Below are 27,364 nucleotides of genomic sequence, written 5' to 3'. Positions count from 1 at the left end.
TTTTCTGACTTTTGTTTTTATTACCATAAAAGTTAAACATGGATAGAATTTTAATAAGTCTGATTGAATATATTGGTTAGTAAAGGGTTACATGTTTAGGCCATTATCTACCACATATGTCTTGAATTAAATTCTGGCAAGTGTTGATGGGATGCATACTACTCACCAAAGACTTAGACGATACCCAGAAACAAAAATTCTACTCATCCTTCCTAGTCCAGTCCTTGGAGGCTTGTATGTCCTCAGCAATTAAAACCAGAGTAATTTTGAAAAAAATACTTTGCATAATAAAATATCTTTATATTAACTGGCTTTCTATTAATGCAATACACTGAATGATAGCTGTCTGTGGTCTCTCAGTGGTTTGCATTATTGGCAGTTTAGTGATAAATTTACACTGTAAATTTTACAGCAAAACAAAAGATAACATGCTTTCATGTCAGAAAACATTATTTTTGTCTTACATTTCATAATAAACTCACACAAGTCAAGCTCAGTACCAACTCATTTCCCATCAGTTTATTTTCGTGAATTGGAATGTGTGCAAAGGATTGTGGGTGATTTAAGGCCGTGAAAGATACATCCGATGCATCCTTCAAAACATGCCGGATGAAGGACGAACATACGAAGCCTAGCTTCCAAGGATCCTTCAAATTGAGATGGCCTTCAGCGACATGACGTGGCAGCCGAGATTTGCAGCCTTCCGTTTCAGAAACATGGATTTAGGGGTCAGTGTTTGGTGTAGTAGGCAATCAGTACTGTGATTGACATGACCAATAAAATCATAAGAATTTGCTGCAGGGTTTCCGCTGAACTGGAGTCGGTACAAATTTTTTCTTTAAGACTGTTCGTAGCTTTTTAAAATCAGTTGCATAAAACCGTAGATTAGGATAATTTGATGCCGAAAACTAAGACTGACTGCCCCTGACTAACTGCTAGTGGGTCATACTAGAACATAAGACACTTAACATAATGGCTATGCTTATACTCTTTGCCAGACTAACTTTCAGAGCAAATCTAAATTTGCCAGAAGTTGTCTGGGTTTTCCCAGGCTAACAGATATGCCTAATAAATTACATGACAAGTTGTGCATGGAAACTTCGATTTTATTTACACTATTTACAGTTCTTGTGGTTGAATTCAACTGACATTCATAGAAAATGTTCCCAACACTGTAAACTTATGGAAAGTTGTTCTGTAGCTGTTCAAAATTATATTGTCATTTACACCCTGATTTCCAGATTAGATAAGACACATGAATAGCATTTTAAAAACAGATATTGATATTGAGCATTTAACCTATTAATGTCCAGATATTTCCTAGAAAGTCTTAATGTGAACATCTTTTTATATGATCATATGTGTAGTTCTTTTGCTGTTTTTTAACATAAGACGGACAAAGAAATTCCTACGAGTCACCATATGGCATCCAGTATGCCAGTAGTTTAGCCACCGGGAAATATTGTCAGATGGAAAAAGAGTGATACAGTCTTTGGCAACATTGTTTTCTACAGCCAGGCTTGAATGAGTTAAGTGCCTTTAAAGAAGATATTTTCTCCATGGACATTCAGTTGTTAGTGTTGTCCAGTAGATGGCACTGTTGCACAGCTTTGGTCACATCCATCCATTCATCTGTGGTGGGCAGTTTTTGTATTTCATTATCCAGCTTGTAACGCAGACATAAAGCTTAATCTGTCTTTGGCAGTGATTTTAGAGAAACAAAGTCTTCAAGTTATTTTCAAGGCGATCAACGGGGCAGTCTCCGTGGCGATGGGGAGGGTGGTCTTCGCACTGGTGGCAGATCATAATGCCCGGGAATGTGGCTGTTGATGGGCAGATCATAATGATTCTGAAGTTCCTGTTCCACAACGTTGCCAAGGGAACAATGTTCTGTAATATAGTGAACAAACACATTTCACACCAGATGTGATACATGACACATCAAGAAAAAAAAAGCCACGTTGTTCTCGTGTACCCATATGGCAAAATATGCAAACATTTCGAAACAATATTGTTAATATATATTTAAAAATATATTTGCATTTAATTTGAGACATTTTAGTTACCTGTATTTCCTCACATATTTTGACCATCTGCTATAAATTTTCAATTTAGACAGTCCAATTTATATTTAGCCAAAAATACATTTTAAGACTGGGAATGTATTTCCGTGCCCCTTAAAGTACATTTTTGGCAAAGTTTAAACAAAATATATCTTCAATTTGAAAAATAAAATTCCCAGCTGTGCTGTCTACAGCATATATTGGAATATCAAATTGGAATAGCGTAACATCATAATGTACATTATAATGTTACGATGCCTAAATTCACTTGTAGCATTACAATGATTGATTTTATGAGTTTATTTTATTTTATTTAAACAAAATAGTATAGGGTTTTTTATCGGGTTTATTTAAGCCATTTATCGGTTATTAGCCATAACATTAAAATTATTTTTGTCTTATCATGCATCCCTAAATCCCACCATATAATATATCCCCCTACTATATCCCCCCCCTACTATATCTATGTATATACACTCACCGGCCACTTTATTAGGTACACCTGTCCAACTGCTCGTTAACACTTAATTTCTAAGCAGCCAATCACATGGCGGCAACTCAGTGCATTTAGGCATGTAGACATGGTCAAGACAATCTCCTGCAGTTCAAACCGAGCATCAGTATGGGGAAGAAAGGTGATTTGAGTGACTTTGAACGTGGCATGATTGTTGGTGCCAGAAGGGCTGGTCTGAGTATTTCAGAAACTGCTAATCTACTGGGATTTTCACGCACAACCATCTCTAGGGTTTACAGAGAATGGTCCGAAAAAGAAAAAACATCCAGTGAGCGGCAGTTCTGTGGGCGGAAATGCCTTGTTGATGCCAGAGGTCAGAGGAGAATGGCCAGACTGGTTTGAGCTGATAGAAGGGTAACAGTGACTGAAATAACCACTCGTTACAACCGAGGTATGCAGCAAAGCATTTGTGAAGCCACAACACGCACAACCTTGAGGCGGATGGGCTACAACAGCAGAAGACTCCACCGGGTACCACTCATCTCCACTACAAATAGGAAAAAGAGGCTACAATTTGCAAGAGCTCACCAAAATTGAACAGTTGAAGACTGGAAAAATGTTGCCTGGTCTGATGAGTCTCGATTTCTGTTGAGACATTCAGATGTTAGAGTCAGAATTTGGCGTAAACAGAATGAGAACATGGAACCATCATGCCTTGTTACCACTGTGCAGGCTGGTGGTGGTGGTGTAATGGTGTGGGGGATGTTTTCCTGGCACACTTTAGGCCCCTTAGTGCCAATTGGGCATCGTTTAAATGCCACGGCCTACCTGAGCATTGTTTCTGACCATGTCCATCCCTTTATGGCCACCATTTACCCATCCTCTGATGGCTACTTCCACCATGTCACAAAGCTCTAATCATTTCAAATTGGTTTCTTGAACATGACAATGAGTTCACTGTACTAAAATGGCCTCCACAGTCACCAGATCTCAACCCAATAGAGCATCTTTGGGATGTGGTGGAACGGGAGATTCGCATCATGGATGTGCAGCCGACAAATCTGCGGCAACTGTGTGATGCCATCATGTCAATATGGACCAAACTCCCTGAGGAATGCTTCCAGCACCTTGTTGAATCTATGCCATGAAGAATTGAGGCAGTTCTGAAGGCAAAAGGGGGTCCAACCCGTTACTAGCATGGGGTACCTAATAAAGTGGCCGGTGAGTGTATAGTATATATGACCCCCCCGTATGGGTACTGTCAACACTCTCTTCAGAACAGATATAGTAATATCCAGTTTCTTTTAATAAAAATAAATACCTCTGCATGACAGAGTGGAGGGAGCCATGACGGGTGGACTGATTTCAGTGTAGGATCTTTCACGAGACACTGCAGACTTCATCTCCATGTAGCTGCTCTCTGGAGGACATGGTGGCAGGCCGGGCAGATCTTTGATGGTGGCATACGGGTTCTCACTGTTCAGAGAGCTGCTGCTCACTGCCACACAGGAATCTTTCAACTCTGCAACCACAACAGGGTGTTAGACACAATTAAACAAGATTTATAGAAGAAGAAGAACATCTGAGTGACTTTTACCTTTGTTGTAGTGCTTCCCAAGTGTAGCACTATAGCTGTAACTTCGATCAATCCCAAAAGCCCCTGAAAACACAATAAGACCACATCCAATTTACTCAGACAGCTGCACAACACAAAACAAACTCAAACTATAGTGCAAGAATACGGGGAAATTGTTTCCCAGTATCCATTACCTGGATCTTTGGGTGGCTCCTGGTGTTTCCAGCCTGGAGGAAGAGTAGCATTAGTCTCAGCCGCAAACAGACCTCTCCTCTCCCTCTCCATGTTCTTCAGACTGCAGAACAGCTGGTTGTTGGTGTTCTGTCAAAGCATGAAACACAAATGAAGGTCATTCCTGTTATATGTGCAAAATCCAGCTTTCATATACTGTACTTCATAATAAGAAAACAAAATATTTTGCTTTGCTCCAAAAACAGACAATGATTGCTAAAAATTTCTGTTACACATGTAATCAATTAATATACATGCTGCGCTACAGCGCACTACTGCTGACATAATTATGGCATAATTATTACTTTTAATCTCATTATGACTGTCATAACTTTGACTTTTTATCTCATAATTTCAATTTAGTATCTCATAATTTCGACTTTTTATCTCATGATGATGACTATGTATCCTATCATTATCATCTACCAAAGCATGATTCTTTCTTGAGGAAATGGACTTCCATGAATTCTGTTTAAAAATGTATACCCGTTCTGGTTCATTCATCACATTGCAAATCAAGTGGACTGCATTCTGAGATACAGCGTTGTATACTGAACATTTTAGTGTTACGCTTATGTATTATTTTAGCAGACTTGCTGTACAAATGAAAAACATAACAGGCAATTTGTCACAGAGCCAGCAATATTCATAGTATAGATAGTTTATTCAGAACATAGCCATAGTATTACCTTGATGGCTCTGTCCTGGTTGTTGGGCAGGTGTGGCAGTGGAGGCCTGTTCTGAGACAGTGTGTGGTAACTCGGGTTTGAGTAATAGTGATGGTAGCTGTGAGGAACATCTACAAGAAAAATATCATGTAATATTTGAATATGCTGTTTCTAACCTGTAACATATACACCATATTTAATCTGATGGAAATGGAAACAAGGCTGTGAGAAAGAAAATAGAATAGAAGAGCTTTACTCTTTTAAAGAATCCATTTCAGTTAGCAAATATTGGCTTATTGCTTAGGCTGACAAACAAATGGCTATTGTCTATTTAGAAAAAGGTGACAAGCACCTCAACATATGCACTTCCACTATTTTTTTTTCTGGAAATAAATTAATACTTTTATTCAGCAAGGATGCATTAAATTGATCAAAAGTGACAGTAAGATTTGTATTTCAAAATAAATGCTGTTCTTTTTACTAAAAAGTTTAACGGTTGTCACAAAAATACTGTTTTCAACATTGATAATAATGTTTCTTGATCAGCAAATCAGCATAAGAATGATTTCTGAAGGATCATGTGACACTGAAGACTGGAGTAATGGCTTCTGATCAGGGGCAGCTTTGCCATCGCAGATATATATATATATATATATATATATATATATATATATTGAAATATATTAAAAACACTTTAAATTGTAATAATTTTTCACTACCATTTTGATTGAATACATTGGTGAGCATAACAGACTTCTTTCAAAACGTTTTTCAACGGTAGTGTATAATATATTAGTTAAATTTGATTTATGTAAATGAGATTTTATGGCACTACTGAAAGTATCAGAAACTCCTGTGGCTCACCTGGCACAGCGTACTCTGAACTGACAGTGCGGGTTGAGGAGAAAGACACAACGGGTGTGTTGCTCTGTTTGTCCTGCTGTCTGCGCCGATATAATAGCAGAACAGCCAACAGGAGCACAACCAGAATCACCAGCACCACAATGCCTGCGATCGCACCCCACGAGTCCCTTTCCACCGGAGAAACAGGCACCATCATACTCAGCTCCTTCTCTGAAAAACACACAACCGTTCCCATTGACAATGTCAACATAACCAAAACAAATAAATGTGTGTTACTAAACACAAATGGTTTCTAGGCTGCTTTTAATACCTGGTTTGCAGTCCTCGCCTGGTCCAGGTACACATATACAGTCTCCAGTGTGAGGATCGCAGGAATGGTTTGGGGGACACGAGCAGGTCTGAGCACAGTTAGCGCCGAACTTCCCAGTCTGACACACTACAAAGACAAACATTTGGGAAATGTTTGATGAACTTGTTGAGTGTGAGAGACATATAGAGCCTGGTCCAGGAATAAAAATGTATTTTAAGCTGAGAATCACAAAATGAGTTATTTCTTCCGAAAGCACATCCAGGAAATCTGACAAATAATATTAGAGTCGATTCGAGAAGAATCGACTCTAATATTCAACTTCAATGTAATCATTGTAATACGCTGCACAAAGTCATTTTCTTATTCAGTTTTTTTTTTTCAGCAAAAATATCTAAACATTCTTATATCAAGATATATTTACTTGAGGTACAAAACAATCAACTTAATTCACATAGAAAACAGAGATAAGGTTTCCTTAATTTTGATAAACTTTTAGAAAACAAATAATGTTATTTTGCATCAGATCTGGACATCAAAAATCCAGTGAAATCAAATAGTTTATCATAGAGAAGGTCTGTTGTCCAGAAACTCACATAAAGAGCAGTCCGGTCCAGTCCATCCAGTGGGACAGAGGCACAAACCATCCTGGTGGTGACATGTTGCATTGTTGGTGCACCTGCACACATTGCTACAATGGCTTCCATACTGACCAATGGGGCAGGCTAGAAATAAGACAAAAACAGAAATGAAAATGATGTATACAAGCCTTAAATAAGAGGATTGTACTGAAGACAGTCTGCTGCTATGGGAGATATAGCAGGTTTAAAGGGATAGTTCACTCACAAATGAAAATTCAGAAATTATTTACTCACCCTCACCCTCATGTCATTTCAAACCTTTAAGCTGTTATTTTATTAATATTATTTTATTTATTTTTGGTGAATAATGACTTACATTGACAACTTTTATGGTTATAGTTTTTTGGCCGTTTATGGAGCTTGACATAAGGTCACTATGAACTGTAATTGTATGAAAAATTACTGCGTTACAATTAAAGTAATTTTTTTTGTTAGAAATTACATAAGGTTGTTGAGCAAATAAAGACAAAATTTAAATTTTTACATGACATCCCTTTGAATGTGCATCTGTATATCTAACCTTGATCACACAGTTGTCCGATATATCCAGGCAGACACAGACAATCGCCTGTAATGTGATGGCAGGACAAGGCATGTACACATGTTGGGCATTGACGACTGCACCTCTCTCCGAATAGACCAGCACTACACACTACAGAGAAAAGAAGGGAGCACTCTCTAAACCAGCTCTAATGTGACCTGAGTGAGCTCTCAGAGACACAAGGATGACTGTGTACTTACTGTGTTGACACTGAGCTCCCCAGAATCCGGGTTTGCACAGGCAGATTCCGGTATGTGCCTGACAGGTGGCGCTGTTGAGGCAGGAGCAGGTCAGGTTGCACTGAAGGCCCCACGTTCCCTCTGGACACTGCTGTGTACAGCGCAGACCTGCAGAAAAATAACAAACTATTTTGTGCTGTTTAAGGTGTAATGTTCTATTTTAATAGCTCGGAAAAAAGTTTCATCAGTTTCACACTTGATCCTAATTTTCTGAGAACTGATTATATACACAAGACTGATAACACACTTCAACCATTTTCTATAAAAAGGGTCACTTATTACTTATGTTTGGGGTCTCAGATATATTTTTATGAATCTCTGACTAGTGTAGAGATTTGTGGAAATTTTATGTACGCATACAAACTTGAATGACATACCAGATGTGCTGATAAATACAAAGCCCTGCACGACATGCAGACAAAAATATATATACTGTATTGTGGCCACGAATTAAGTATTCATTCACTCGTTTTAGTTAAATCGTGGCAAAGAATGAAGAGTTTCTTCACATGATTTAATTTGTTAACGTTCTCTCGGTTTAGTAAATCGTAGCCACATTGAACTCTTCCCTTGTTTTAGCTAAATTAAAAAAAGTGAACAAATTATTACACTGTGCGCATGATTTACTTAAAACAAGGGAACGAATTAAAAAGTGCTGATGTATTATTAAGTCATGGAAACAAATTGTTAATTCATGGCCACGATATACATTTTTCCCCGCATATCATGCGGGGCTCCGTAGATATTGAATAGTGCATACTGCACACAATACTCCATTCAATAATGCAATGCGCTTGGCTTGTCCTTCCATTTCCAGAGTGATGGATTATCAATTGTGATTGTTATTTTCTGCTTGTTATTCAATCAACCAAAAGCTGCTATTGATTTAAACCTTTATCACTGCTTACTGTAAACTGTTTTGTGTACTATTTATTAGGCCGTACTTATAAATGTGAATGAAGTCCTACCTGTCCAACCAGGTAAACACAGACACTGGCCAGTAACACTCTCACATCCTTCATCATGCAGACAGTCACATTGTTGACGACAGCCTGGGCCGAACATCCCGCTCTGTTCAAACCAGAATGGAAATAATGATTCAGAACGATCAAGTAACTCTGACTCTGCCCAGTGGGATTACTCGGCTCTAACAAAATTACTACTTTAATTTAAATGATGGCCATGCAACATATATTCATAAGAGTGTTCTGCATTTGCCATCCGGTTAATAACTTATGCTGATGGTGTAAAAATGACTGCAGCTGATTTAGGAGACAGATATGCTGAACCGACAACAACACAGAAGTCAAATTCAGTTCATGGGAGGAAAAAGTGTGACTTAAGCTGAACTGCCTGCATCTCCTGAACTGGTTATTGTAAATTAAATACATGTGCACTGTATGCTAAAGCAGATATTTGAGTTACCGGACAGGTCTCGTCACAGGAAGCTCCTCTCCAGCCTGCGGTGCACCTGCAAGAACCATCGGCAGGGTGGCAAGATGCTCCATTTGCACACTGGCAGGTGAAGTTGCAGCCGGGACCCCACGTGCCCTCTGAACATGCGATGGAACAGTCACGTCCTCTCCACCCTTAACACACACAGTTCTCCCGTCAGACAGTCAATATTACTTAAGAGGAGAGGCTACAGAAGGTAACAAATATTTTTAATACGTTTTTTTTTTGTACTATATTTTAAAATTGAATTCAAATGTAATTGATGGCAAAGCTGAATTTTCAATTTTCCATGACTCCAAGCTTCAGTGTCACATGATCCTTCAGAAATCATTCTAATACACTTATTTGGTCCTTAAGAACATTTCTTATTATTATCATCAAAGCTGAATATTTTTGTGGAAACTGAGATTATTATTATTATTTTTTGATAAAAAAGTAAAAAGTTCAAAAGCATTTAGTTCAAACAGTTAATGTTTTTTTTTTTTGCAGAGTAAAAGTATTAATTTATGAAGTGCATATGTATATATATATATAACCATAAATAATATGATAAAGATCAAGAGGGCATTTGTAAACAGTATTTCACAGCATTGTTCCCTTCATTTAGTCTGTTCATAAATTATTGACTCATTTACTGACTCTCTAATGCTCTCAATTCATTGACCAAGTGTTATGTTTACAATTGAATTAGTTAATTCTTTCTTTTAATGTGTAGTGTACCAAAACTCACCTTCCTTACAGAAACATGTTCCATCGATGGGAGAGCAGGCTATAGAGTTTACACAGATACAAGGAGACAAGCAGCCCTTCCCATAGAAACCATCCTCACAGAGCTTCTCGCAGTGCAATCCCTACCCACACACATAGGAATATTAAACACCTGATATGGCATTAGTTACCTGTATTGTGATTTATTGCAGAAGTTATTTTGTTTGTGACCGTGTCTGTCCCACTCACCGTATATCCGGGCGCACAGTGGCACTGGCCGGTCACCGTGTCACACACCCCTCCATTCACACAGAGGCAGGGCTCCAGGCAACCGTTACCATAGTAACCATTTGCACAGGTTTCATTACAGTACAGCCCCGCCCACCCAGGCTGACAGGTACACTCCCCCTTCAGAGGGTGACAGCTGTAACATCCACGACACAATCAAAACATATGATGACATATGGGAAAATTGCTGAAGCTAGTCATTTTTTGTTATCAAAACAGCATTTGGTTAATAGAATGATCAGTTGATTGATAGAACTGATTGGTCAAATAGTGAGTCTTTGTTCTCAGCAGTTGTGTTATTGTTAACTAAACTAAGTATATAATTATTTGTTAATTGAAATAAAACTGATTAAAACTCAAAGAAAATAAGAAACGTTGATTTGGTGGCCAGCTGAAATAAGTTTGTTGAAGTACTAAAATTACTAACTGAAATAAAAATAAAACTATTTAAAAATGACTAAAATATAAAAGCACATAACACAATTACTAAAAATTAAACTAAAAGTAAAATGAAAGCTGGCTCTGAGAACAAAGATGCATGTAGTTTTCTAGTAGTAGTTGTGGTCACACTGGCAAATCAAAGCTAGTGATCGTAAGAGACATGGAAGCACAAAGCACACCTGAGAGTGTTTTGTGAGTTGCAGAGGCAGCGGTGTTCGCAGTGCATGCCGTAGGCCCCGTCAGGACACATCCTGTGATCACAGCGCTGACCCTTAAACCCCGGCTCACACAGACACCCACCGTGGATGTTATAGCAGCGGGCTCCATTAGCACAGTCACACACACCCTTACAGTCCTCGCCGTACGTACCCACTGCACACTCCTCGTTACACCTTCACAGGAGACACTCGGTGAACAAATCATAGAACCATGCTCAAATAACTAGCAGTGGATATCAGACTTTTACAGCTTTTCTAGATTACTGAATATTTTGAATGGCCAAATACAATCAATGAGTTTATACAATCAACTGCATTGTTAAATGTAGATAAAATACAGAGATTTATATTATTTATTTGATAATACAATTTTATTGGCGATATTTTTATTTTGTAATATATGAATATTATTTTTGACATTATTTTTATTCATGTAAGATTATCTTGACAAATTATTATTTATGTCAAATCTGGGCCCCGAAGAAAAAAAAAATTCTTATTACAGGGAGAAACTGTGTTCAAGGACACTTAAAGGAATAGTTCACTTAAAAATGAAAATGCTGTAATCATTTACTCACCATCAAGTTGTTTCAAACCTGTTTGAATTTCTTTCTTCTGCTGAACAACTTGAGGGTGAGTAAATGATTACAGCATTTTCATTTTTAAGTGAACTATTCCTTTAAGACACTTTTCCACCATCGAGCCGAACAGTTCTAAGAATGATAAGGAGCGGTTCCGGTTGTATTTCCACTTGAGCTTGGTTCGGCACAGCACGATTACAAACTGTTCTCTGCCCAGAATTCTCAGCACAGTTGGCTAAATAAGGTGTGTGGCAAGATGCGTGTAGTGATGTCGCCACTCACGATTGGTTGCTTGTCTTTTGCCTGGCTAGGAGTTTCTCTGAAGCTGGCCAAGCATGCTATTTGAGGGAAGTTAATAATAAAATTAAAAGAAATATCTGATCATCCTGTATAATGTGGTTTCTATTTACCTCATATCATCTGTAAACCAAGGCAACGACTGACGCATTTGTATTACATTCCATAGAGCCGTTATCAGCCCCACAGGGGAATATGAAACCATATCCATACCGGCTGAGCTGGATCGGCACAGATTGGAACGGTTAAGCAATTAGAACGGTTTGTCCCGACAGTGGAAAAGTGGCTTTACAGTATGGCTTGATACTTAAGGGCCTCAAGAGCCTCAAGGGATCTGTAAACTATGTATATTTTACTTTATATAAGCTATAAAAGCTATCACCTGTGCAGGAATAATACATTTTCTTAGTATAATCTGAGAGTACATTATACAGACCTTTCTCCAGTATAGCCTGCATCACACTGACATTGGCCTTTTTCTGGATCACAGTGACCTCCATTATGGCACAAACATTCTTTAGCACAGTTTGAACCAAAACGGCCCGGTGGACACCGCTCAGTACACACTGCACCCTGAAACAGAGAGAGAGAGAGAGAGAGAGAGGAGAGAGGCTGAAAATGCATGACCACCAAAGAATAAAACAAAACAAAACAAAACCAAGACAGATTTCTTACCATCCAGCCGGGTGGACACAAACACACCCCTCTCCCCTGGCAGATGCCTCCATTCTGACATGGGCAACGTGCAGGACAGCGGGTCGGCCTTTTACACGACTCCTCGCACCTGAGAGGCAGAGACACCATTCAAAAATGGTTTTAGGATTGAAAAACCAGAAAGAAAGAATTCAATTGCACGTGCACTTTCTTGGCCACTGACCACCAGATAAGTTAATTTGTGACAGATCAGAATTCATAGTACTTTAAAAAGAGTAGGCAAAAAGTATCCGGAATGGATGAGCTACTTCTTCCGGGGAGATTCTGAAGTGTGCATGGACACTTTACTATCCCATGAGCCTACGGGAGAGGATTTATGAATGGCAGTGATGCAAGGTATCTGACACTGGTAGGTCACATGATAATGACAACATGGCGAATGTAGTATGTCCAGATTACATTCATACTACACACACTCATACTATATAACGTACTTTTTTAGCGGGCATGAAGTAATCACTTATTCAAAATAAGTACATACTCAAGGGACTATGCGATTTCAGATGCATCCATGTTTTTTTGCCCAAACCTTAGTAAATCACTGTGATTTTTTAAAAATACTCTCCTCCCATAAATTTTGCGTCTGAAAGGTAAACTCCAACAAATGCATATGCAATAAGGTCAGCTGCAAAAATAACTGTGTCCATGCCTTTTCAGTGCAAATTTTTGCACTGGTTTGCGCTGGCGCAAGCTGTTAGTAAATCTGGCCCCAGGAATACAAATGTACAGTATATGATACAATGCTCTGATACTGTATGTGCCCACAAACACACATATAAAGTCTGCAAAATGTTTTAATATGAAAATAATGTGAATAGAAATATGCATAGACTTATGTGACTAAATTTTGCATTTGAAATCCCACCATAATATACAGAGAGCAGAAAGAAAGCACATTATTATTCTAAAGTACGTCCTGTACTTACAGAGTTCCAGTAAATCCATCTCTGCACCCACACTCTCCAGTGGTTTTATTGCAGAATCCTCCTGTTCCACACTGGCACTGCTGCAGACAGCCCTGACCGAACGACTTTGCAGGACAGGGGTCCTGACAGGAAGAAAATGTGTTTAATCAAAATGATTCGACTTTTAATATAATGTATGTTTAACTTTATCTTTTTGCATCATATATATCTTCTCCCAAATCACACAGTAAAAATGTAAAATGTGCAGTTGTTACTATTTTCATATTAATATGGTATTCGATAATATATTTGACTTGAATAAAACCACTTTATTATTTACATGTTACCATCTCAAGATCAAAAAAGAGGCTGTTTGTGTGGTCATACCTGGCAGTGTTCACCTGTGTATCCGGCTGGGCACTGACAGGTTCCAGTAAGAACGTTACACTCTCCCCCGTTCTGGCACTCACAGAGTCGCATGCAGCCTGTACCCCAATGCTGGGCACCACATGCTAAACATAAGCACAAATTTTGCTAAATCTGAGATATCAGCAAACACATATTATACAGTCTGTTCAAATGGATTTACAAGGTTTTCTTGGATTAAGGAGGTTTTCTTATTGTCTTAAGGTGGTCTGACTGTGTTTGGTCATTTGAGGAAATCAGGCTTCCTAAATACTTTCGAGAATCTTTTGAGTATCCCTGGCATTTAGAGCATAACAAATCGATAGCGTGATTGACCAGAGAATTTGTACGGAGCTCAACAAAAGGAATGAGTTTCAAATGGGAAATTTAACAGATGGAGTTTGGCCGGACCTCAGAGAGAGCTCAGGCCAGCGCTCACACAGGGATTGGATTTCGGTCATGACACAACCTAAACTGATGACACGTACCCTTTACGGGTCAAGAAAAGGGATCCATCACAGGCATACACAGGCATACACGCACACACACAGCACGAAGAGCTCAGTACCAATAAATCTTCTCTTGAACTTAAAGGGATAGTTCACCCAAAAATTAAAATTCTGTCAGTAATTACTCACGTACAACACAGAAGCGCTGCGCAGTTACACTATGTGAACTAACTCGAGGCCCACAGAGAAGGTAATGAATAGTTTAATAAAGTCGTTATTTTTGCACACAAAAAGTATTCTCGTCGCTTGATAAACTTAAGATTGAGCCAATGTAGTCACTTGGACTATTTTAACAATGTCTTTAATAACTTTTCTGGGCCGGCAAGTTTCAATCCCTTAGAAGCCTATGGAGGAGTGATCCAGCTCTCAGATTTAATCAAAAATATCTTCATTTGTGTTCCGAAGATGAATGAAAGTCTTACGGGGTTGGAACAACATGAGGGTGAGTAATTACTGACAGAATTTTTATTTTTGGGTGAACTATACCTTTAAAGAGATTATTAATCAGCAAGGATTGGTTTATTTGTCTTCAACAAATACTTTTTGACTTCTGTATTTCAATGAATTGTATTTTCTTTCTATTTTGATTTAAATATATACTTTTTTATATAAAAAAATTATATATATATACTACCATTCAAAAGTTGGGGTCAGTAAGATTTTTAAATATTTCAAAGGCTTTAAAACGAAATGTCAAAAAGCTGCATTTATTTAATCAAACATACATTAAAAAAGTAATACTGCTAAATATTATTACAATCTAAAATAACTGTTTTCTATTTCAATATATTTTAAAATATTATTTATATTCCTGTGATGGCAAAGCTGAATTTTTGAGTCTTCAGTCAGTGTCACGTGATCCTTCAGAAATCATTCTGAAATCAAGAAACATTTATTAACACATTTATTATCATGGTCAAGAAACATTTATCATTACAGCTGAAAACAGTTGGGCTGCTTTTTTTGCGAAAACCATGATCATTTTTTTTTCAGGATTCTTTGATGAATAGAAAGTTCAAGAACATTAATTTGAAATAGAAATCTTGTAGTCTTTAACTTTTGATCGATTTAATGTGTCCTTGCTGAATATATATGTATATAAAATCTTACTGACCTCAAACTTTATACTTTTTTACTATACTTTTTATATATTCTGTTTGAGAAAGGTTTATTCTGTCTTTCCATCTCAAGGCAGAGATTTAGATTCCTGGGGTCTGACTGACACTCTAACAACAGGGGACGTGAATGATTCCAACACCCCACGTTCACATTTCAGGCTTTAGGAACTGGAGCTGACCAGCTGTCTCAATTCAAACACTGAGCTGACGTCCAACCAGTTCTCAAAGCAAATGCATACCACTTTAAAAAGACAAGAGGAAGCCTCAGAACTTGATTTATTTTCAGCTCAAAGCAGTTTCCTTGACCATGACACTTAATTGAGCTACACTACAAGTCCAATTTTTTTTTGTTCCCAAGCCCCCATGCCCTAAAGTCCCTCAGGATAAATCGGCATCATCTGAAATGACAAACTTGTGATGGAATATTATAAACAATGAATATGAAGCAGATCATTTCCACTCTCTTTGTCCATGTTTAAACTAGCATTTGTTTGTTGATGTTGCTTTTATTACTTGAATTATGTATTGCTTATTTGGTGTGCAGTGCTTTGAGAAGCTGCTTTTAAAGGCGCTTTATAAAATAAAGTTAATTATTATTATTATTATGCTGTGAGTCACGTGTTTATATTGTGCGAAGATGAAACCGCAAATAAGAATAGTTTTATCAAACAGCATGTTTCCAGTAGATACGGAATGACTTTTTGATATGTGGGAAAATTCCTCTCTAGTCCACGAGGGAAAAGTCGTTGTTGGGTTAAAGGTCTTCTCTTGAAGGGCACTTTCCCAGAAGCCCCTACTTAAATAGTTAGCGTGAATTTCTTTCTAATGCGAAAATGCTGAACATTATGAATATTCCACTCTTGTAGTAAGCATTTTGCCTTTTAGTGTATCTACTATAGGCTGTTATGTATATTATTAATTATCTCTTTTGCATGATTTTAAACAGCCAAGAAGTCGTATAGCAGTTTGATAGAGTTTGGCCTTTGGTCTCTCAGGACAGAGTGAAAGAAATGTGTATTTAAAACCTCAAACCTCTCTAATTTCCCACAAAGCTCCCAACACACAGGCATTCAGGAAGTGTCAAGCCTTCTCTTGCCAATGCGAGCAAATAATGGGGTTTCACAGTCCAACCAAACAAAGAGCAGGACAAAATTAGAGAGAAAGGTCTTTTGCCTAGAACTAGAGTCTTGAGTTTCCATTTCATTTATGTAAACTCCACTCAGGAGCCTATACGGCATTGTACTCCACTGAAACCACAGTATGTCAAATCAAATCAGTATTACAGACTAAGATACTACAACATCCAATGGCATCACTGACCTATACAAGGACGGTCATGTACTTAACAGTCAGTGCGACACTACAAAATTACTTAAACTAAAATGAAAATATAAAAACAAAAGCTATTTCAAAATAAATAAATGTTATAGATAAAATAACAAATGGCTGCATTCATTGTATTAAGTTGTATTAAATTACTTTGGAGATATGTGCCAAATCAGATGAGAAAAACTGTAGATGCCCTACAAAATTTAGCTGTGCAAACTCTTATTTTATTTTCATTTTGATGATGCACAAACATACTAAAAGAAAATAAAGGAGTAGAGTTAAGGAGTGAACAGATGCAGAGAGAGGAGAGGGGGAAAAACAAGAGGAAAAAGAAAAAGGAGAAAATGGGGCCCAATAAAAATATGCACAGCAACACTAACAGATGACGACACGTTTAAAAACGAAGCCAGAACACTCACTAGTGAAAAGTCTCTCCTTATTAAACCCTGTGCATGACCCTGTGTGATACGGAAAGAAGGAAAAAGAGTGTCCCTTCGAGTCGGTCTCTCGACATTGCGTTATCATGCTATGGGGGTTATCCCCTTCCTTCCACAAATACCAAAGGCTGATTGCATCGCGCCGGTGAAATAAACGGGCCAATGACACGCGAGCGCACAAGCTAGGCGCGGAGCCTTTCACTATATAGCTCGAAGCTCACAGTCATTGAGTCAACATCTTCTCCTTCCCGAAGCAAGCATCAAAGCATCGAAGCATCAAAGTACTTCTTGCAATTGATGACGCTTTTAAGAGAACGACACTCTCAACCCGTTCCATTCTGCAATCCGGCAAGAGGATGTCGATTAAGGAGTGTAGCGCATGCGGAGGACCGATAAAGCTCCTAGCAAAAGTACATGCTGTTGCTTACTCCCGCTTCACTATAATCTGGATGGCGCTTATTTGTCTTGATATATTTTCCCCTTGGTGCTCTAGTGGATGTGCATGGTCAACAGGCTCGAGTTTGAGTTTGGCTCATATACTTCTCTTGTTATGATTGGTTATAACTTATAACGCAGCGGGACTGTATGCGATCCCCATAGCGTGGTAACGTAATGTCGAGAGACTGATTCGAAAGGGAACATCTCCGGTTACTCGCGTAACCTTGGTTCACTGAGAGGAGGGAACGAGACATTGCGCACGCTGCTGTGTTATAACTCTCCGAATCTCCGTAGCACACCTGTTCGTTCAGTCGGAGATTCTGACTCAATGACGGTGAGCTCCGAGCTATATAGTTGAAGGCTAACTCGTGCGCTTGCACGTCCTTGGCTGGATTATTTTACCGGTACGCTGCAATCAGGCTTTAGTATTTGTGAAAGGAAGGGGATAACCCCCATCCCTCCTCTCAGGGAACAAAGGTTATGTGAGTAACCAAGGTTTCAGTATTGGATGAATTATAAGTTTATTTATAATCCAGATTGCTCTTCCTCTGTTCACCATCTTGGATAATTTTTTTAACATAGCTTGTTGCAAAGCATTAAGGCAGTGTTGCCAAATTGAGCATAAACAAAGTGAACCACTTTCACACTGAGAATGCCTTTAAATGCTGCACTTTTTGGTTGTTTTTTTGTGTCAGAAATGAGGAGAGAAAGTGTGACGCATAACTCACAGCTGGAACAGTCCTCTCCACGCCAGCCGCTCTCACACTGGCAACGATCAGGTGCTACACAGCGGCCATGGACACACTCCTTAGTGCAACGTGCTACACACACATAGAGCAGGAAGGGAAAATAAACACAGAGAGTTGAGAAATACAAAAACAAACCGTTCAAAAGGTAAAACGTCAATTTAATACTCACGGACACATTTATTGCTGCTCTCATAGAAGCCACGACAGCACTGATACCTCCTACGATAGTCCATTTTCACCACCTGCCTATAAAGTGTTTTATAGGTGATCCTGGAGAGTGAATAAGAGAAACAGTTTAATAACCACTGGAAAATTCACAGCCTAATGCAAGACCACACAATATTCATTATTTCATTATCACAGATCAGCTGTAGTTGGAATATAAAGTCCCTCAGTAAGACTTCTTATTCAGTAGTTGTCTTGGATCAAATTTTGGCACCTTTTATACATAAACGTATAATATTTAGAAATGTATTAAACATTCAGTGCCCTTACCATTCGCCTTAGTTCAGATTAAACTTAAAAAGGCCTTTGGGAACCGCTGTAAGACCGGCAGGGAGAGTGAGTTCCATGCCAGCATTATAATAAAGGGAGCATGCATGCACGCCAGCATCACAATTACTTGGATTCGAAGCAATTTTAAGCCTCCACTGCCAAACCAAACAATCTCTCCAATGACCTAAGCTGAAGACCGAAAACCTCTGCAGCTCAGTAGGATGAAAGAATTCATGCTGCGTTTAGTCTAAGTCAGCCCAGTGTAACTGTGAGTAAATGCTTGAGTGCATATGTGTTTGTCAGTGTATGTCACCTGTGCCGGGTGCATTTGTTAGCGCTCCAGGGTTCAGAGCAGGTCTCTTCATTCACTTGGTCGAAAGGCTGAGCATATGATTCCTTCACTGAAGTGGTGAAGCTAAAAAGGAACAAAGATTTTGTCATGCTTACCAGTCACTTGTCATTTTGCATCATTCAACTCGATGTACAACACACAAACTGCAGGAACTGTCACTGTATTAGAGTGTCTTGCTCAAGGGGATTATAGAGCTGTTCAGTTTGTAGTGATAAAACCAAGAAGAGAATTCGCTTCTTTTCGAGCTATGGGATCCCTCCGGAATTTATAATACATTTTTAGAATGACAGTTTTGGATTTATGAGTAAAAAAAAGGTCTGTGGTTAGGATTACTTGAAAAGGCTCTCACAAATTGTCCCTAAACCATAAATGGATCTTTTGGTAACACTTTAGTTTAGGGTCCAGTTCTCACTATTAACTAGTTGCTTATTAGCTTATTATTACTAGGATATTGGCTGTTTATTAGTACTTATAAAGCACATATTAATGCACTGTAAAACCTGATGAGTTAGTTCAACTCAAACCGTTTGAGGAAACTGATTGCCTTAAATCATTTAAGTTTATTAACTCAAACAATTTAAGCTTAAAAAAATATTTGATTTGTGTTCAAGTAACTCAATAACTTATTGTTAAGACAACTTGGGTAAATAAAGTTAATAGTACTAATTCCATTCAGTTAATATAATTTAAATCTATGAAGTACACTGTAAACCCAAATAAGTTGGCAGAACTCAAAATACTTTTAGTATAAACTTAGTTAGCTTTAAAAAGCTAATCTGCTAACATAGTAAATGCTAACATATTAGCAATAGTATGTTATACAGAAACACTTGCTGTATGAGCACAGAATATAAATGGATTATTTGCTCTCAAATCAAGCTGCACGCAGCACTTGTCACCATGATGGTAACTATCCTAAAGCCAACATTAACAGAAATTCTTCTAAATTAGCATAACAAAACATGAATCACTCTAAATCTCACACATAACATTAATCTTACACACAAAAAAACATTATATTACACTTAATTTTAGCATTTACTCTCCCTTTCGAGTGCCATCGGCAAAGCATGCTGGGAATAGACATCCCAGCTGTTTCAGTTAAACTTAAGTTCGTCTAAATTAAAATAAATAATTTCATAAAACTCAAAACAATGAAACAGTTCAGTTTACTTAAAATATATCAGTTCAGTGAACTTGAAAGAAAAAGAAAGTGCTAAATACTCATACAAGTTAATTTGACTGAACTAATTTGTTTAATTTAAGTTTGTCCTACTCAAACCAATTAATTATTTTGAGCATTAGGGTTTACAGTGTGCCTTATTCCGCATGACCATATTCTACATCCCTCAATCCTACCCAATACATAAACTTAACAACTACCTTAATAACTATTAATAAGCAGTAATTCAGAGCTTATTGAGGCCATGTAGTTAGATAGTCGTAGTTAATAGTTAGTTAAATAGTGAGAAATGGACCATAATCTAAAGTGTGACCGGTCTTTCTTAAAAATGTTGACTTTCTGCCTTTATAGTTTTAAGTTCAGTTCAGTTTTTTCCCATTAAAAATTATTTTGAAAATTCCCATTCATCCATTCTCCAAACAGCTTGGCCTACTGTATGGGGCAAACATGTTTATTCGATTTTATTTTGATTTTTTTTAAAGTTAAGTCCTTAAAGTCCCTATATTTTGTCGGAATACAGAATAAAAAAATGCTAAATATAATTGCAACTTTTTTTCTCACAATTGCGAATTTACAACTCACAAGTCAGAATTGTCAGAAGCTTCTAAATTATATACTTAAAGCGAAAACAAAGAATAAACTGGTGTGATGTCATTTCAAACAAAATCGGGCCAAAACAAAGTTTAGTTGAAGTTCATTTTAGGAGTTCGAAACAGCTTGCCAAATTAAATTTCCGGAAAAGTTTACTCTGGCTGGTAAACACCTTCGAACTTCCATTGTATGGCGATTACGCAACAGGTAGGTGTGCCTTCTTTGACATGGAAATCATCTTCTGTTCACGTCAAGGTCAGACGTCCGTGAACTCACTGGAGAGCCGCTTTATAGTACAAAATGAAGTTGTAATTCTAATTGAAAAAGACACTGACCTTTACGGCCTTTATGGACTACATGTAAGTTAATGTGCTTGACGCATTGGAAATCGAAAAACCACTAGGCATCAGTATAAAGCCACAGTCAAAATTTCCGCACCGCAATGAACAGGATATTATGTCATGCTCTTATGTTTTTTATAAATAATAAATAATAATGTATTCAAAATATGAAGATATACCACATACTCGACTTTCCCGCGACTTCCTCCCATGTCTCCGCCATTTGCATGCGTATAAATGGAAGGAAGTGGAGCCATTGCTAAGTTTCTAATTTCTTACTTTCTACTTTCTTGAACTTGTGGTGTCCAAAAATGCCTAACCCCCTTAAAATGAAACTGAATCTTTCCAAATAATATTATTGTAGTAGAAATTATTACCAATAAAGGGTGAGTGGTGACATCTATTTAAATAAACTAAAAGGTCACAGAAATACAATAGAACAAGACATAGGCAGACTAATATTTAACACTTAAATAACTAATAAATAACACTTACTGTATTGAAGACATTCTCATAACTCTTAAAGTGTATTGTCTGATGCAGTTTTGCTACATGGGTAACTTTATCCCATTTTAACAATATTTAGATGATTTAGTTTGTGCTTAACTAAGGAAACAAGACATATATTGACTGGGAACTGGATTTTTGCAGTGTTGTTGTTGTTTGACTTGCAAAAAATGATCTACAACAGCCGTTTTTGTTGCCAGCATGCAGTGGAGCAGATCGGCTGTATTGGCACTGACTTTCTGAGCTCTATATTGGCCATGATGCTTACCTTTCCCATAAGCTGCAGACATTTGGATCCCGGGGGTCCAAAGACAATGACAGTTCACACACACAGCCCAAGACAAACAGGACCACACAGATCTCCGCCGTCTTCATCCTGCTGTAAGGAGAAAAACAGTTAAAACATTAAAACTCTGCCCCTCAGAACTGTTGATGTGACACTGCAAGGCCAGTGCAAAGCTCTCCTTCCATTTCAAGACATATTGAAGCCATCTGGTTTTATTTATGAGGATGCTTTAGGCACGCTGTAGGAAAGGGACAGACAAGACTCCCATGGTGAAGATTTCTGAGACTAACACCAGCTTTATGAGCAAATGCTCTCACACACACATACACAAAACACACATACATTCTTCGGTATATTATTCTCAGTATACAGTCTCTTCCTCGTGTAGGAAAACTGTGAACCCGGGAGTGTCACATGCAGAACCTTTCCTTGTCCGGACACTTTTTGGAATTGTGTCTATTAATAGGGTCTGCGGAAATGATCAGAGAGAAAAAAAGTAAGAATAAATAAAACTATAAATAGTTCTAAATTAAAGATTTTTGGAAATCATGAGATTAATATTATTATTTTTTAACAGAAAGTAAATATTTCCCAGATAATGTTTTTAATCCCAAATGAAATGTAAATGAATATATATAGCTGCCTTTATATTTTAGGAGAGGGGTTTCTTCCAAGGGGACCATCATATTTGGGGGTCCATGGCATCAATTTTTTTACAACCCCAGGTCAAGTAGACCTTATGAGTGGAGGGAACTCTTTAAAATCATATTGAATCATAAATCAGCACTGTCAATTTTGGTTTGAGAACAAATAAAAAGTTAAATAAAACGGAAAAATTCAAATGAAGTGGCAGTTCATCCTTACACAACCTTACACAAGAAAGAGACCAGAACATTCTGGGTAGATGACAGGTTTTCATTAAAGAGCTATAGGATTTTATAGGTTCCCTTACTGGGGTGGAGTATATTATCCCTATTCTTTCTGTTTTTTCATTCTTTTTTTCCTTTAAGGGCTTCATTAGAAAAAGAGTTTGAGGCCACATTAGGATTCCTGTGAGCTGAGAAACTAGGAGCGTGTTTAATGAGCGGTGCACTGCGACAGAGCGTCTGTGACAAACAAGTGGTTTAAATCTACTCTGAACCTGAGGCAGCGTTAATTACATTTACTTCTAAGTAAACAACAGTTTTATGCAGGACCAGATGAATGTTTTGGAAAATACATACTTGTCTCTAGCAGGGTATTTGGCTTGTGTAAGGATGCTGACTGTTCAAATGCTACATCAATACAAAATCCACCACATAAGCTCATGACACAAGCAACGTTATTTTAAAAATATTCTTCTTAGCTCAGAAAGCAGGTGTTACATCTCCATCTAGGAGGTGGATGCAAAAAAAGTGAACTCAAAAACAACGTAAATTGGTCTTACTCCCAGAATAAGTTTCCTTTGATTCAACATTACAATTCAACTTCATTACAGTAAACAATAAACCAATAAACATTTATATGTTAATGTTTAGAATACACGGTTCCTGACATAAACAAAAAATGACTCTCAATTCAGTAATGAAGTCAGTTGTGACCTCATTATTGTTTTTTAATGATTCACTGACTGATTCAAGCCACTAACTTACGTGTGTTTTGTCAATCTTTTTTTGAGTGATTCATTAAAAAGAACTGGTTCATAAGAGTCATTTGTGCACAAATAGGACTTTACGACTTGTGTTGTGTTCGTTCGTTGCTGGAAAACAAGTTTTACCGACTGTCACCAATGCCAAGTAGATTTTAAATTCCTGTCGTGAATGTTTATTTTTTTGTAGCATTGGCCTTTGAGTGGCAGCATGGAGCCCTGATGACCCATAAGACTAAAACCCATAAGTTTGATCGTTCTTGCTAAACTGGGCTGCAGAGCTGCTGATTTTAATGAGCCGAACAGATGCTGTGCCCGTACTTGACTGCTTTCATGTGGACAAATTATGGGGAGAACGCATACACGACACAAACAAGGAGGGAGAGAGAGTGAGGGATTTCTTTCATCAACATTTTGTTTGCATCTGACACCAAGGATTGGTGCCACATTAAAAATGAGTACCATACGGCAGGATATTTTTAGGGGACACGCTCACTAATGGTGTCAAAAGCTCCACATCTGAGCAGTAGCATGAGTGAGAGGGTGCTCTGAAGGCCCAAATCAAAGATATTCTGTCATTTAAAAGCCCCACAACGCTGTTCCTGGGCGAAGATAAGAGCATAATGGAAAATGAAAGAAAACACATGTAGTCATCTGCCTCTGGCTGGGTAAAACACGCTGTCCTCGTGTTTGGGAAGAGTACTTTAGTGAATGTGAAAGCAAATCATTCACACAGATGAGCTTTTCATGCAGCTGGATACTGTAATTGCATGGTTTGATTCTGTACAACTATAATTTAAAACCTATACAATTGGGAAAACTTTGTGTGAGTTCACGCCAGTGTTTACTAACTAAAAACTAGTGAAAAATGACTCAGTTGAACCGGTTATTTTTTAATGAGTTAGTCAAAAAGATTCACAAAACAGCCTTGAATCGATAAGATTAATAGATAATTAATGGTTTGACATAATAATTAATGGTTTGAATTAGACTCACTCAGTTAGTGAATCATACAGATTTCACAACTGACTCCCTCAATGAGTCCTTTGTTTGTTACGTCTGATTTGACATGAACGGAAATTTTCTGGATCTATATTTTAGGTTTGTCAGAATTATATCAGTCTATTTCTGAATGGCTAAATTTGTGAATAGCATACTTATTACGATTTCTACTTAATTTATATAATTTGTTTTTTTTACTACATTTTCTATATTTTCTATCTAGGCTGTTTTTTTGTCCACACAGACAAATATTCTTACAAAACAAAGTGTATTTATGTGCTACAAATAGGATATAGTATCAAATTAGAACCAATACAAGAACAACAGTTTATATAAAACATCCTTCAATATAGCACATAGCAGTGTTGTAAAAAAATTAATAAAAAATCTATGCATTCAATGAACTGAAGCACTTCTGAACGAACAACCACCTTTATTGAGGGATTCTGTTATTTCTCAACTAAAAAGTAAAGTCTCCTATGTTTAATTTTAGGAGCTTATGGCTCTAGTAATTTTTTTATTAATTTTTTTGTCTGGAGCCCTGCTTTGGCGGTAGTGTTGCATCTCATGTTGTTTTTTAAACATCTCACCATGTGCGTTGTGGTTTTAAGACACTGTGTCAAGTTAAAAATAGTCCTTTGCTCTGTTCTATTTATGTAATCATCCCCCTGAAACGTGGCCGATTGAGGTCAGATGAACCTTAAACTACAGTACATTGCACATTTTTTTTAAACTACATTTGGAACACAAAGAAATGTAAAAAAAAAAAAAAAAAAAAACCCGAAAAAAAGAAGAACAAAAAAACGAACATGCAGCACAGTTTCTCGTAAGTCTATTTCAGCTCTGATTGAAGTGAATTAAAGTTGGATTAAAAACTGGTTTTAATGCTGGCACATAGGGGTATCATACACACAGGACACATGGCATTGATCAGATTTCCTTCTTTCCTTTCCTGTCCCTCTCCACAACTGCTTGGGGCCGCATGTTAATTTAAGGAGAAAATATTAGTCATTATTTGGAACGGAGGGACACAGGGAAAGAAAAAGAAAAAGAAAAGAAAATGAGCCATCAAAAAAGAACGGCCAGAAAGAGAGGGAAACATAAAAAGGAGAGAGAGAGAGAGAGAGAGAGAGAGAGAGAGAGAGAGAGAGAGAGAGAGAGAGAGAGAGAGAGAGAGAGAGAGAGAGAGAGAAAGGTTGCATAATAGCTCTGGACCCTATGGACCCACATGCATAAATAGTCTTTCATATAACAACTCATAATAATCTTTCCAGTTCTCCTCCAATTCCACAGACCACTGACAAATGTAGCAAAGAGCAGATATCCTGGCAGGATCCAACGAACACGTGCTCATTCAAGCAAAGAAACACATACACCGAAACTGCCAAACCTGCAATGAAGAATATTGGGGAAAGACTGGAAAATGAGAAAAATAAGCTCTTAAACATTCAACATGTCTTTCTAAATCGACTGTTGTAGAAGTCCACTTCAACAAAGAATGAGATTTGTGTATTTTTGTTAAAATAACACATAAACCTCTTTGCCCCTCTAGAGAGCATCCAAAGCTGACATCAGGACTTGGAAGAATTAGGACTGAACACAAATTCATGACCATTCGCATCGGAAAATGAGCGGACTACAGCTGGAAAGCCGGTGTATTCAGCCCTTCTGTTTTAAGAAATATAGTGGTGGGAACACAATAGTAACCAGATCTTCGGCCAAGGTTGCTTATCTCTGAGTGAGGTCATGCGTCTGCTCCTTAAATTGTCTGTTAAAACACATAATTTGTTGTTGCAGTTCATATGAAATTGCAATTTTTAGATTTCATTCGACCTTAATAGTTTGTTGCACACAAAAGAGAACAGTTTACTGCCCTGTAATTGATTATGATTGGTCAATTGCAGCCTTGAGTAGTCAACTACTTTTTGTATACTAATGATACTTCTTCATTGTCCATGGCAAAATACTTTTTTTATCATTTTACTAAGTTATTTAATAAAGAATAATACATGCTACAGGTTATGTTTACTGGTATAAAGTATTACTTGGCAGTCTCTTCACTTTCCCTATCAAAGTTAGAATAGCTCATTATAGTGCCATCTTTTGACTTGATAAGGATAATTATTTGGTAAATAGCTAGAATATACTGTATGTTAGCTAACTAGTCTATATAATAGTAACTTGGATTGCAGATATATAATTAATACTGTAATGTTGTGGCTAGGTCAGTTGTTGCTATTTTTCCAAGCTGAATCTTTAAGCTAATCACCAAGTAAAGTAATAAAATAAAGTCAAACCAATATTTTTTGGTAATAATAATAAATAGAATAATGTACAGTCAGTCTGTCATTAAGAATAAAGAATAAAGATTCACCTTGACTTTATTTTGCATAATACCATGATCTGTCTGAATACTCGATTCTGATTGGCTGGAAGGTGTGCCTTAACATCATGAGTTACAAATCACAATCACATGCACACACATGGACAATTATGAATGAGAAGAAACATACAGGGGCACATAAACATGCAAAAATAAAATAAAATTGCTTCTCCACCAATAAGCTTATATTTCTGAGCATGAAGTGGTAATGGTGGTGTTATTGAAGTAAACCAACTGTATTTTACATTAAATAACTGTATATTACTGCATAATCCTAAATCTAACGACCTGTAAATAAAATAAACTGTTATTCTAATCAGTCCAGTCAAATTTTGTGCTGCAAACATCAACTTAAACTTGTCCAGGCTGACAAGTGACCATATAAAGGCAGGATAATCAACTTTAATACACACCTAACTTC

The 27,364-nt window shown here is 37.5% G+C and overlaps 1 protein-coding gene across 2 annotated transcripts in view; it reads right to left on the bottom strand.

Annotated features, from left to right (window-relative positions):
- Positions 1–1,432: 1,432 nt before the first annotated feature.
- The window catches only part of pear1 (platelet endothelial aggregation receptor 1), a 41,392-nt gene continuing 15,460 nt past the window's right edge, over positions 1,433–27,364 (bottom strand). The window contains exons 2-24 of one of the 2 annotated variants that reach the window (XM_056263958.1): positions 21,914–22,024; positions 18,985–19,086; positions 18,346–18,446; positions 18,156–18,248; positions 13,579–13,703; positions 13,213–13,334; positions 12,248–12,356; positions 12,009–12,145; positions 10,656–10,868; positions 9,997–10,171; positions 9,770–9,890; positions 9,010–9,173; positions 8,553–8,655; positions 7,546–7,692; positions 7,325–7,456; positions 6,760–6,888; positions 6,167–6,292; positions 5,857–6,066; positions 5,014–5,123; positions 4,288–4,414; positions 4,115–4,177; positions 3,839–4,039; positions 1,433–1,890 (exon numbers count right to left, since the gene is read on the bottom strand). In XM_056263958.1, coding sequence (XP_056119933.1) covers positions 1,748–1,890; positions 3,839–4,039; positions 4,115–4,177; positions 4,288–4,414; positions 5,014–5,123; positions 5,857–6,066; positions 6,167–6,292; positions 6,760–6,888; positions 7,325–7,456; positions 7,546–7,692; positions 8,553–8,655; positions 9,010–9,173; positions 9,770–9,890; positions 9,997–10,171; positions 10,656–10,868; positions 12,009–12,145; positions 12,248–12,356; positions 13,213–13,334; positions 13,579–13,703; positions 18,156–18,248; positions 18,346–18,446; positions 18,985–19,086; positions 21,914–22,020 — 3,060 coding nt within the window. In that variant the 5' untranslated portion in view covers positions 22,021–22,024 and the 3' untranslated portion in view covers positions 1,433–1,747. The remainder of the gene's footprint in view (positions 1,891–3,838; positions 4,040–4,114; positions 4,178–4,287; positions 4,415–5,013; positions 5,124–5,856; positions 6,067–6,166; positions 6,293–6,759; positions 6,889–7,324; positions 7,457–7,545; positions 7,693–8,552; positions 8,656–9,009; positions 9,174–9,769; positions 9,891–9,996; positions 10,172–10,655; positions 10,869–12,008; positions 12,146–12,247; positions 12,357–13,212; positions 13,335–13,578; positions 13,704–18,155; positions 18,249–18,345; positions 18,447–18,984; positions 19,087–21,913; positions 22,025–27,364) is intronic. The other variant, XM_056263959.1, reaches the window with a different exon arrangement.

Source organism: Rhinichthys klamathensis, unplaced genomic scaffold, assembly GCF_029890125.1.
Source record: "Rhinichthys klamathensis goyatoka isolate OS25496 unplaced genomic scaffold, OSU_Roscu_1.1 h1tg000211l_1, whole genome shotgun sequence".
Classification (NCBI taxonomy): domain Eukaryota; kingdom Metazoa; phylum Chordata; class Actinopteri; order Cypriniformes; family Leuciscidae; genus Rhinichthys; species Rhinichthys klamathensis.
This window is presented reverse-complemented; position numbering and strand designations above follow the sequence as displayed.